We start from the raw sequence: 12,759 nt of genomic DNA, 5'->3' as shown, positions 1-12,759 counted from the left end.
CAACGTTGCACTGATTCGAGTTGGTAATTGGCTAAACTGGAGCAATCTAATAAGATTCTCACTTCAGGAAAACCAGAACTTAAAGGGGTTGGCTGCAGGCTGATAAAATGTACCAAACTTTTGCTCCCCTCCATAAGTTCAGTTTTACCTCTCCAACACTTAACAGGTCTCTGTCGATCAGCTGCAGCAGTGATAGCCCATTTATAGTGGATTTAACCACTGCAGCCAATGTATAAGCTCAGTCTTGTGCTGTTTATGTCGACACAGTCCCTGAGTCCAGTGATTAGCAGCAGAGTTCAGAAGCGCTGTACGTGACATCAATGCTGCAGTCGATCAACAAAGACCCCAAGCTTTGGAAAGACAATGATGGACCTGGAGAGGGTCAGTAATAAGCTCATTTTGTTATTTCGACAGTGTGCTCACTATAGACTACAAGAAATGAAATAGGAAAACCCCTTTAAAGTATCCAGCAAACTGTAAACTAATAAAACTTATTAATGTACTTTAATTCTAGTTGCTACGCTGTTGGCCCAAACTGGTCCAGGAACCTCTACTTCCAGCTTTACCCCAACAAAGGTAGGGCCCTTACTCGACCTCCCTCTGACATTGAGGCATTTGAAGGAGGATGGTCTGTATTGCTCAGATAATTTGCTAATGGCCTAAAGCAAACAGACAGCCCCCTTCAATCAGGTCACTGACATAGAGCCAAGGAGAAAACTTCCTGATTGTTTTGGAACATCATAGCTCCACCACACCTATATCTAGAGGGGTCTGCCATATTATCCCACTAAATAGACAGTTGCAGAATACTATTAGGTAACCACCGGCCACACCGGTTGTAGGTACATTTGTAAATATAATCTGTATAGTGCCAAAAGCAGAGGTGTCGAAATCACACACAGGACACATTCAACTGTGACTCAACCAGTTTTACGCCTGGAAGTAAAAAGGAGAAAATTCCAAAGCAAAAGGAAGACTCCTCACACGAGATTTCAGTAGCTACAAATTGATAGTATTGATTTTTACCAGCGTCCAATAGGATCTAATCAGCTAATTCTATGTAATATTGTAACAAAAATTTTCAAAATTATAAAAACTAGATTCCAGATCACCTAGTAGCTCTATGCTCATCCACTTGGGGCTCAGACACTGGCCTCACATCAAGGAAAATAGAAAAAAAAAAAAAAAAAAAAAAAGAGTCCGGCTCAACAGGACTGGATTTTCCTTGGCTTTTTATTTTTCAAAAGAAAATATAGTGCATACAAAAGAAAAATGTACATGGTCGACATGACTGCACTAAGCAGTCTTACTCATGACTGACAGGAGTTAGGGTATGGCTTCCCTGCGTAACCGGACATGCGGCACGTCTTTCCAGACCGCAGCATGTCTATTTATCTTGCGGAGACGCTTAGTCTCTGCAGGATAAATAACCCAGTCAATGAATACATCTGGAATCACAGCGCGTACAACAGGGGGCGGCGCTTTGAGCAGAGCGGAGTATCCGCTGCATCCAAAGCGCAGAGATTACGCCCTGTGGAAACATAGTCTAAGACTGCTTAGTGGAGTTGAAACGCGTCGACTGGGTCATGTCGACCATGTAAATTTTTCTTTTGCGTGCACTATATTTTCTTAAGGAAAATCCAGTCCTGTTGAGCCGGACTCCAATTTTTTCTATTAACAAAAATTGTCACCTGTAGTTAAAAAATTTTAAAAAAAAGTGCGAAGGAGTCTTTTCATGTGTAAGTAGCAATATGATTTCCATCAGTACAATGTATCTACTGTAAATCAGTGCATTGTAAATATGGGTGTTATTACAAGACCATCATATGTTCTCAGCCGGAGCAACACAACTTTAGAAACTGCAGGTATGTGCCAAAATAAATCTCTCAAGACAGGAAGTTTGTGAATTAAAATAATTGTCCCAGAGGAGGAAGTGCCTAGAAACTGTAAGATTGTATATATCAACAGTAATTGTTCTCCCTCCATTGTAGAAGGAATAGTAAAAATCTTAAGTATACACAGCTAACTAAAAATAAAATGCTGTCACTGCAGGGGAGAACTCTGGGCCCTGATTCAATGGATCGCTGGTTCTTTTCAATTTCCACTTATCATAGAATTTGTAACCAGAACTGGAAACAAAACACGCAAAAAGTAAAAGGTTAGGACTATTTTCACACGCAGCAGTTTTTTTAGCATTTGTTTTTTTTTGCAGGCAAAACCCACTTTATTGGCAGGAAAGGCGCTGTGTTCAAAATGCAGGTTTTGCTGCGTGTTTTTTTTGTTGCGTATTCCATGGGTGATTTGTCTACAGTACGTTTAATCAAAATTTGATTTATTCACTAATAAAAGAAAAAAATGCTGCAAAAAGCCAGTTTGCTGTATTTTTCACACTCTCTCACTGCTTTCTACGCTGAAAGAATTGACCTGATGCAGATTTAAAAAAACAACAAAAAAAAACCCACAAGTGTGTGCATGAGATCTCTAAAATCCCAGTTTTTGCTGGTACTGTAATATGCAGCTTTTTTTTCTGCAGAAGATGTAAAAGCACGTGTGAACAATGTCAGGGGCTACATGGCGACTCTGGGCATACAGCATAAAGATAGCAAATGTTGCGCTGCTTATTGATTGCTCACGTCTCTACAATGCCCTATATTGGACAGCGGCATCACTGTCACCCCCTTATAAAATTTCAAAAGGAAAATGTGGTGCCGCTGAGTTCTGGTGCCACATAACACCCACAGATTTTGCCTTTACGTTCCACATATCCTCGACCAGAAAGAAAGCCGCAATGCATTCTATTTCTTCCCCCCCAGCAAAGTAATGAGCGATTTAGTAATACTGAATGTGTCTCTATTTATAAAACAGCTCTTCTCGCCTAAAATGCTGCTCATGACGACTAACAGGCCCGACCAGTCTGCCCGTTTTTTGTTTCCTTGTGGCTCCTGCTCAGAATAAACTTCTTCGCACCCCTTGCGTGTTTACATATTTTCCATTGCATTCCAATCATCTGCTACTTTTCTTTCAATCATGTCACATCTCTCACATCACACTTCCTCCTCCTTTTCTATCGTTTTCGGAGAATTGAGTTAATCTTACTTTTGCAAATTTTTTTAACACCGTAACTCTTTTTTCGGATCACAGCGACGCCAAACCTTCTGCTTACTAGAGAAAGGTAGTGTAATGTAAAAAGACCCTAATTCTCTGGCAGGCAGCGCAGGGCTCAGAAATGCCGGCCCCAGACATCTGCTTCTTCTCACATGTGAGGCTTCCTGAGAATTCAGGCGCATAGCAGCAGCAGCTTAACTTGCTTTGTTTTCAGCGATAACATTGGACCCAGGCCTTCTCCAAAAATAAAACGTGCAATGCTGAAAATGTTTGTGCCGGTTACAAATTATTTATTGGGGGTTTATTACAGCTGGTAAGCTTAACTGGGCCAGCCACATTTATCTGCCAAAAAATAAAGGCGTAACAAGTCTCTAAAGAAGAATATTGATCTCCATGGGTGACAGACAATCCGATCATCAACGATCGATAATAGTAAAATTGTTACATTACAGGAAAATACCACCGGTTCTGTAACAACTCCAAAGACCCTCTTTGTGGCACAGGGATTGGATTTTAATATTCATTATCATAAATATGATTTTTGCAGTTGCCTAGTTACGTAGGTTGAATAAAGACCTAGGACCATCAAGTTAAACCTTTCTCCACCAATTGTACATTTTCTTAGATAAGTCTTTTAATTTCTCGGCATAGAAGATTAGGAGGTCATTTCTTGGCCGTAGAAATAATAGGACTGCGACAATCGGCTGACACCCCCCCCCGATTCACAAAGCACCGGCAAACATCCACCTTATTTGGTCCTTGTTTCCACCAATGGGCGACGTGACGTAACTTTTAGTCTGGGGCTGCACGTCGACTTTGGTAACAACACAGGTCACGCATCCCAAAAAAAAAAAAAAAATGTTCTGTGCAGCCGCTACATTGCAGCATAATGGCGATGAATGGGATCGTGTTGGGACCGCCAGGGTCACGTGACGCAAAAAGTCAGAACCAGGTGGATATTTTTGCGACATGCTCCTCGCCTCCCTCTGTTACCCTGTGGACCCTAAGCCCACAAATAGCAGGGTCCTCGGCCTTCTGCAGCAGTCAGGCACTGACAGTTTGTTCATTGTAATATCTACTTATTTTCTATGTAACCTCTTCTCACCAATGGTGCTGTAATAATATTATTATTATTATTATGTAGCAGCTGCACAGAGCCAACCTTGACTATGCGACCTCTGTTGTGGCCAAAGTCGCCATCGATCCCATTCTTATGTTGACAGGATCCAGAAACAATTAAGGCCGGGCATTATTTTATGGGCAGAAGATCCAATCGTTAACCTACTGTCAATGGGCAGCACCAGACCGCAGCTGTTCCCCATCTGGAGGAAATATGGAAACGTCACCTTGGCTATTTTGATCATATACTACGTTTTTTACAGGAAAATGGCGCTGTAGGTAACCAAGAGTAAGAGCATGTCTGTATCACATACACGGGCCCATCCATAATGTGTACGGCCAGCTCTGTGCTGTTCACAGCCTGAACTTTATGGTATTTAATAATAAAAGTAAAATATTTTGCATCTAAATGTTTCCATTAATATTGTATCTTAATAATATGTTCTGTTGCGTTTTATGGTATCATTTAGGTTTACGATACCACTAAGTAGTAATTCTCCTTTATTATGTTGTTACCATGTAATAAAAAGTTTCTAGATATCAAACGGTAACAAATCATTGATACCTGGGCCCCAGAAGTGCGGCTTCGTGCAGGTCAAGGTGATCGGCTCCCAAGGACAGACACAGTTATTGTAGAACCTCTGTAGGAGTCTCCATGGGGCAGGAAGAACAAGAATGACAAAGGTCACGGGTCCATCCTGCTCCTGTTTCAGCTGCCTGGGGCGAAGCTGTGGGGTCATCCTGGCAGGGGCTGGGGTCAGCGGTGTCACCTGGGCAGCATTACATGGGGGGGCACATGTCTCCCCAGCACAGCAGGGCACAAGGTCTGCCCCCATACTGCAGTCAGACAAGGCATGGAGAGGGAAATGCTGAGACTTGTGGTCCCTCTCTAATCTTTCCTACTAAAAGCCATGTAATAATAAAGGCGAGCCTCCTACCTGCTCCGCTGGCACCACTCTTGTGCCCGAACCTCAGGCCCGGCTCGCCCCTTCTGATGCCATCTGTGGAAGAAGCAGAATCAGCCTCGTAAATGGTGTTTAACATTTGATGTAATCCAGGCATGGAGGCGAGGGGATGAAGGGATGGCGGTCCTGGGCACTGTCCTGGGCACGGTCCTCACTGCTGCACGGTGACGGTGCCCCTCTGACACATGGGCTGGAGGGTGGCCGGCAAATCCATACACAGGGCGCTAGAAGAAGGCAGTCCAAGCCTCAGTCCATGCCAGGGTCCTAGCACACGAGGGCACGGAAAGTTGGCATGCCATCCAAGGAGCAACTAGAGAGGCGCGAGAAGGAATGGGGCGACGAGGTGCCCGCTGCAGCCCTGGCACTGCCCGCCGCTTCACCTGCCCTGCTGCCTGGGAATGGCTGTGCATGCAGGCGGCTCTGGGTGTGCACACAGCATGGTTACACCACTGCCCCGAGCTCAGACTGACAGAAATAGACGGCAGGAGGAGGAGCGCGGCCAAAAATAGCGCTCATATCAGCAGCAGCCAGCGCCGAGCACATACACACAAAGGGAGCAGCATTGTCTGCGGGGCCAATCAGGACGGGCCGGCACTGGCAGGACGGGCCGGCACCGCTACCACCCACCCCGGGCACACAGGATGGTGCGGGCTTCCTCCCTCACCTACCTGCACACGGCTAAGGGCCCTGTGACAGGAGCAAGTGCCTGCCACATGGAGGGAAAGGCTGCAGCATGAAAGGGGTTAACTCTGCCCGAAGTTTACCTGACGTATTTGGCCAAGTTCCCACGGGGCATAAACGCTGCGATTTGTTTTGGGGTTTTTTTCAGCAAAATTACATAGTTACATAGTTATTAAGGTTGAAGGAAGACTGTAAGTCCATCTAGTTCAACCCATAGCCTAACCTAACATGCCCTAACATGTTGATCCAGAGGAAGGCAAAAAAAACCCATGTGGCAAAGAGTAACTCCACCATGGGGAAAAAAATTCCTTCCCGACTCCACATACGGCAATCAGACTAGTTCCCTGGATCAACGCCTTATCAAGGAATCTAACATATATACCCTGTAACATTATACTTTTCCAGAAAGGTATCCAGTCCCCTCTTAAATTTAAGTAATGAATCACTCATTACAACATCATACGGCAGAGAGTTCCATAGTCTCACTGCTCTTACAGTAAAGAATCCGCGTCTGTTATGCTTAAACCTTCTTTCCTCCAGACGTAGAGGATGCCCCCTTGTCCCTGTCTCAGGTCTATGATTAAAAAGATCACCAGAAAGGTCTTTGTACTGTCCCCTCATATATTTATACATTAAAATAAGATCACCCCTTAGTCTTCGTTTTTCCAAACTAAATAGCCCCAAGTGTAATAACCTATCTTGGTATGGCAGACCCCCCAGTCCTCTAATGACCTTGGTCGCTCTTCTCTGCACCCGCTCCAGTTCAGCTATGTCTTTCTTATACACCGGAGAAAAAATGAATGCGAGTTCACGAAAACTCATGAGCACTTAAAAAACGCCGCTAAACTGTAGGAGTTTTCTGTGCATTTTTTGACCCTTTAGGCCATGTTCACACTTTCAGTGCACTTTTTCCTCAGCTTTTTTTGTGTGCACACTTTCAGTGCACTTTTTCCTCAGCTTTTTTTGTGTGCAGTAGATATGCATTTAATTATCCAAGCAAAGTGGATGTGATTTCATGAAGACTAAAGACGCTGCGCAACCGTAGGGGGTTTTGGAGAATTTCCCCCTTTAGGCAGTGTCCACACGTAGCGTAAATAGTGCGTTTTCTTCCTCTGCTTTTTTTTTGTACAGAAGATCTGAATTTAACTGTCCAAGCAAAGTGGATGTGAGTTCACAAAAAGTCATGTCCATGATGCATGTATAGGGGGTGTCCACTACTACGCTGACCCCTTCTCGATGTAAAGGTTTGGCCCTGATAAAATAACGCTTATACTCGCCTCCAGTGGCGGCGCCGTTCCTGCGGTGTCGGTGCTCCATCTCTTCGGCTCCGGTGCTGTTATTGTGACACGTGAGACCGGGCCCAATAAGTACTGGCATTTTTACTGTCTCCGCCTTCGGACAAATCGAACAGGAAGAGGAAGTCCGGGCTGCGGCTGATCTCTGACTTCCTCTTCCTGCTGAATTCGACAGGAGGCGGGGATAGTAACGCCAGCGCTGATTGGACGCCAGCATCACATGTCACAACAGCGCAGGAGACGGAGTGATGACACCGCGGGGACGGCGCCAGCACAGGCGGCGAGCATAAGCCTTATTACTTTATGGGGGCCAAGCGAGGGGTATGCGAAGAAGTCCAAGTACTGGACAATTTCTTTAAAGGCGTAGTGATACTGGAGGGGTTTTTGGTGCATCCCCTCCCCCCAACCGTCTTAGGTCTCCTTCATACGTTTCCAGTACGTGTTGTATCCGTTTTTGTCACGGATCCCACACGCACCCATCATAACTTATGCTGCTTTTTCATGAAAAATGATGTCTAACAATGCCCTCGAGCGATGTGTTTTTTTTGGTGCGTTTTTTTTCTAAGCCTGAAAAAAATACATTTAAAAAGTGCAATTTATGTATGGAAACCACTGGAAACAAAGTTATTCTGTAGTAAAAAAAAACAAACAATTAAATAAAAAAATGCAGCTTCAAACTTGCACCAAAAAAGCATTAAATAAATGGGAGAAAGTATCAAAAATGCCCAGCAAAAACAAAATAATTAAAGAAAGACATGGCCTTTGACTTTTATGGTCAGCCTAAAAAAGCATGTAAATTTGCAATTGCGTTTTTTCGTGAGTTTCTGCTCTTAAAAATGCATAAAAACGTGTCAAATATTCATAAAAAAGGAAAATGTATTTAAAGAAAATTAATAAACAGAGGAACTGTTGTGTATTTTCAGTGCAAAAATAATGAAAAACTGAGCAGTGAATCTGCATGTGGGCCCCTGGCTCCTATCTGCACACCGTTATATTTGGGAAGTTCTGCTGACAGTCTGATTTCTGGGTAGGTTATCCATGAAGGGTGCACAACCAGAAGGGCAGATATAGGGTATGTACAAGCAACGTCTTTAAGATGCTGGCAGAATCTACGAGTTTTCCAAGGTGACAACGCCGGCGGCCATTTTAATGAAGTAGCTTTGCTGGAGTCTTTTCTGTTGTTCTTGAAGCAGCTCGGGCGCTGCCATCTTCTCTCCATACGTTCAAGTATATAGAGTGTGGGGGCCTCCAAACTAAGCCGCCCAAAGAATGGGCATGTGCCTTCTTTTAACCACTTCATGGTATCTGAATCCTGAAGCTGATAAAAGAAGTGACAAAAGCTGGAGCATGTGCACGGCAATGTCCTTCCTTATATTGCTGTGTATTGAGCTCATTTTTTTGCTGTGCTTTTTCAGGGGGTTTCCAGGCTGAATCCTCCTGATAAAGACGTCGAGGGCACATTACTTCACAAATCAGTCATGAATGACAGGTCACTCAGAAAACGTCCATTTGAAAGCTTAATTCTATGGCCAGCCTGATTCTGGCTGCATGAAGACACAAAAGAGCACAGTGAGGTCAAAAATACTCTGTTGCAAAAAAAAAAAAAAATCACAGTAATCAGCAAGTGCTAGTCAAAAGATGTAAAGAAAACAGGGTATTTAGTTGATACGTTTTTTTGCAAAAAAATGTATACTAAGCTGCTCCACCAAATCGTCAAGGTATACCCTGCCGGTGACCTCAGGTGCATTTTTGGTCAGGATTTTACCTGCATAAAATCCTGACCAAAGTCTGAAGCAAACCTGAACGTGGACACATACCCTTAGGGTATGTGTCCACGGTCAGTAAACGCTGCGTGTTTGACGCTGCGCAGAGCTGCAGTGTCAAACACGCAGCGTCCAGATGTTCCAGCATAGTGGAGGGGATTTTTTGAAATCCCGTGTCCACTATGCATGGAAACCCGCACGCGGCGGCCCTGCGACTACGGACATGCTGCGCGTCTTTTCAGATCGCAGCATGTCCGTGTTCCTTGCGGCGACGCTGCGTCGCCGCAAGGAATATCACAGGGCCCTATGCGAGGAGTGCGATGATCCCGGATGTGTACAGTTAACACATCCGGCATCATCGCGTCCCAGAAGGGGGCGGGGCTTTGCCGCTCCGACGATACCGCCGGCCATCCTGAACGTGGACACGCCACCTAAGGGTATGTGTCCACGTTCAGGTTTGCTTCAGGCTTTGGTCAGGATTTTATGCAGGTAAAATCCTGACCAAAAATGCCCCTGAGGTCACTGGCAGGTCACCTGCGGTGTTCCTGCGTGTTTTGCTCATTGTAGCAACATGCTGCGTTCTGAAAAAACCCCCTCCACTATGCTGTAACATCTGGACGCTGCGGCTCAGCGCTGCGTCAAAAACGCAGCGTTTCCTGAATGTGGACACATACCCTAAGGGTTTTTTTTTGTTCTGGCGATTATCCGGTTCCCATTACAGTGTGGACAGGGTTGACTGGTTCAGTGTGCAGCCTGGAAGCAAAGTCATTTCGGAGTCCAGTGTGGACGGAGTTAACTGGTGTACAAGGGACAGTTTGTAGTGTGCCCAGCCTGGAAGGGGTTACCGGGGTCTTCGGGCAGCATGGCTGGGGTTGGCTTCTTCTGGCTGCACCAAGTTTGCCAACCATCTCCCTTTGTGAGTTTTATTGCTGCATTCCTCCTTTTTTCCCGATATTGAACAAAAGCCACACAAATAACACAATCTTTGCTTTCTCTTTATCATGGCGCTGGTAAAACATCTTCCCATAAAAATGCCGCCTGCAGCAGGAGCAGAGACAGAAGAGGCGCCTGGGCAAGAGCAACATATGGGCTCTCTCCAGTCCCATGGCTCATAATGCACAGTCCCACCTGCTTCAGGGACGGATCCGGGCCCCCTTACCACCTGAGCCCCCTTACCCCTAGGACCCTTGTGGGGCTGCATTGCTTGCCCCTGGCCTGCAGCCTCTCCTATCTGATTTCTGGAATATGGTGCTTTAGACTTTCAAAATCATTAAGTCATTTTTGACTCCGCATATTTTTACAGTTCCAGCAAATTGGATGGGATTTATAGAAAGCTCGTGGCCACTGTGCTTTTTTTCAACACAGCATAGACTTGTATTAGATGTGGAAAATCCACAGGTAAAAAACGTATGTGTATTTTTAGTGCGTTTCTGCTTCGGAAGCACATTCACAACGCATGTGATCAGCACAGTATACAATAAGGTTTTGCCAAAGCTAAATACCAGGAAGTGTAAAAAACAAAGCAGCTTTATTTACAGCACGACACACCAAAAAGAGACAAAAAACACCACATCAAACATATTAAAAAAACATGCACAAAAAAATGTAATGAAAAACTGCAAGTAACGTAATTTACATAATAGATGCAAAAATGGTGCAGAAATTCTGCAGGGTCAATAACGAACCAAAAGCTCAACTCGGGATTATCCTGCCTTAGGCTACATTCCCACGATGAGCTTTTGGTGAGTTTTGCCACCTAGTCTGAGGGGACCATAATAGACAGAGACAATGATTCCAGCGATGTGTCACTTATGAGGCTGCTTGCTTATTTTTTATTAAATCAGTGTTTTATCTGCAGGAGATTTATCACTAGAACACTAGTAAACCATATTCATGATCTCTGTATAACCCCGTCTCCATCACTGATTGGCAGCTTTCTTTGCACACTGAAAGCTGCCGATCAGCGATGGTGGCAGGTCATACAGAGCTCAGCATTCAGAGAACTGCTAGATCTGCAGCAGAGAAAACAGTGATTTTATCAAAATGACAGCAAGAAGCTCAGAAAGTGACATCACTGGAATCAGGGGGTGTCCCCTACATCATGCTGCTTTCAGATGGGATAGTAAAAACCTTTAACAGCATTCAAAGCCTTTAGGGGTTAAAAGAAGCTCAAAAAGATCGAGCATATAAGTTTAAGCAGTACGTCGTTTTGACATCACTATGCATATGTTAATTCTGTTAAATATTTTTAGAGCTTCTTTAGGCAAATTCATCAAAAATCTGCCTGAAAAAGACATTATGTCACATACCTTTCCTGTAAATACATTTACTGCACATTACTCCAGTGCTGTTCAGTTTAAGACTAGCATATGAAATAGCGGTCTCGGTATATGCACCCATGGTGAGGTTTTTACCCATAGATGCCATATGAAGATGTAAGAAAAATCTGTGGATTTTGTTTAAAAAAAAAAAAAAAAAAGTGGCATGTTTATTGGCTCACTGTATTACGGAGGTTTTCTTCCCTAGAAGATTTGCTGTACAGTGCTGCCCTGATTAAAGAGTAAAAAAAATCTACATAGTTTTAAACAATATATTGTCATCTTGTTTCAGAGTATTGATAAAAGATTAACAATCAGACGCCCCCGTAAAGAGTGATCAGTTCCCAAGTGATAACAATAGGTAATTTGTTTGCAAACAGCCCTGAAGTGGAGAGTGCCAAGCTGGTGGAGAGAGACTTATAGGCACCCAGGATCTGCAAATGAGTCCTCTTCCACGTGGAAAACATCCTACTCTCTAGGGCCACGAATTGCAGGATTAGTGACTTGTTCAAGTATTAGGGTATGCTGGAGTTTTTTGTTGATGATCTTGAAGCTGATTGGCTCCAAAAATCCATGTCAAAGTGTATTCAGAATGGATTTGAATAGTTTTTATGTGAATCTTGGAGCGAATATGTTTAAAAAATCCACATAAAAATGTGAACTTACCCTAACAATCGTCTAATGAGCTCTGACAAAGATTGTTTTTGAAAAACAGGGTATAAGGATCTATGACCCATGAGTTTTCTGAGACATTCTTGTTAGCTGTCGCCTTGAATTATGCGTAGTCAACATTCTCTGGTTAATCATACACCACCTGGTAGTGTGTAGCACGACGCTCGGTCCCGGCTGACTCACGGGTGTCTACAATACGAAAGCCCATATTTTTAGCCACATTCGTAATCATGTCGCAGGGTGCGCATAGTGTCTAGTAGGTCCCACAAGACGTGTCTTGGATGTGTCATCTATTCCCACTTATATTTGGCAAAGATATAAAACAAACAGATTCCTTTAATATTACCAGCACACTTTTCCGCTTTCTTCACATATTCACTCATACTGAAAAAATTTTGATGTGTAAAACAAGACTCCTGTGATGTATTCCACTGCGAGCTGAAGAAAATAAGGGCGGTCTTCAGAGACTCGTGGGAGGTGATCTCACCACTGCTAAAAACTATTTCTTATCTTCGAACCATTATATTAGAAGTTAAATGTCAGCTAGAATATATATTCAGCAGATGTTTTACTGTATATATATATACACACACACGCCATATACAAAAGTATTAGTGCATTTTTTGTATCTATACACTGTGTGTAAACGCTATATACAAAAGTATTAGTGCATTTTTTTAGGTCTTTAGATGTAACCCCCTCATCCCCTTGTGTTCCCTTTAGCAATAGTGAATTGTGACCATTTTATGTCGTTTTCACTAATATTTGCTCTGACATTTGCAACCATATCTGTCCTCATTTGTAAAGTCTATTTATCCTTTTGAACAGGCTTTATGCTGTA

General features: G+C 43.7%; 1 protein-coding gene across 4 annotated transcripts in view; it reads right to left on the bottom strand.

The window, feature by feature from the left end:
• The window catches only part of HDAC7 (histone deacetylase 7), a 498,490-nt gene that overhangs the window by 129,733 nt on the left and 355,998 nt on the right, over positions 1–12,759 (bottom strand). For 2 of the 4 annotated variants that reach the window (XM_077297891.1, XM_077297892.1), the window contains exon 1: positions 5,163–5,730. The exons of 1 other annotated variant lie outside the window; for it this stretch is intronic. In XM_077297891.1, the coding sequence (XP_077154006.1) occupies positions 5,163–5,286 (124 nt within the window). In that variant the 5' untranslated portion in view covers positions 5,287–5,730. Of the gene's footprint in view, positions 1–5,162; positions 5,731–12,759 lie in introns of those variants that run through there. One more of the 4 variants, XM_077297893.1, reaches the window with a different exon arrangement.

This window comes from Ranitomeya variabilis, chromosome 3, assembly GCF_051348905.1.
Source record: "Ranitomeya variabilis isolate aRanVar5 chromosome 3, aRanVar5.hap1, whole genome shotgun sequence".
Taxonomy (NCBI): Eukaryota; Metazoa; Chordata; class Amphibia; order Anura; family Dendrobatidae; genus Ranitomeya; species Ranitomeya variabilis.
This window is presented reverse-complemented; position numbering and strand designations above follow the sequence as displayed.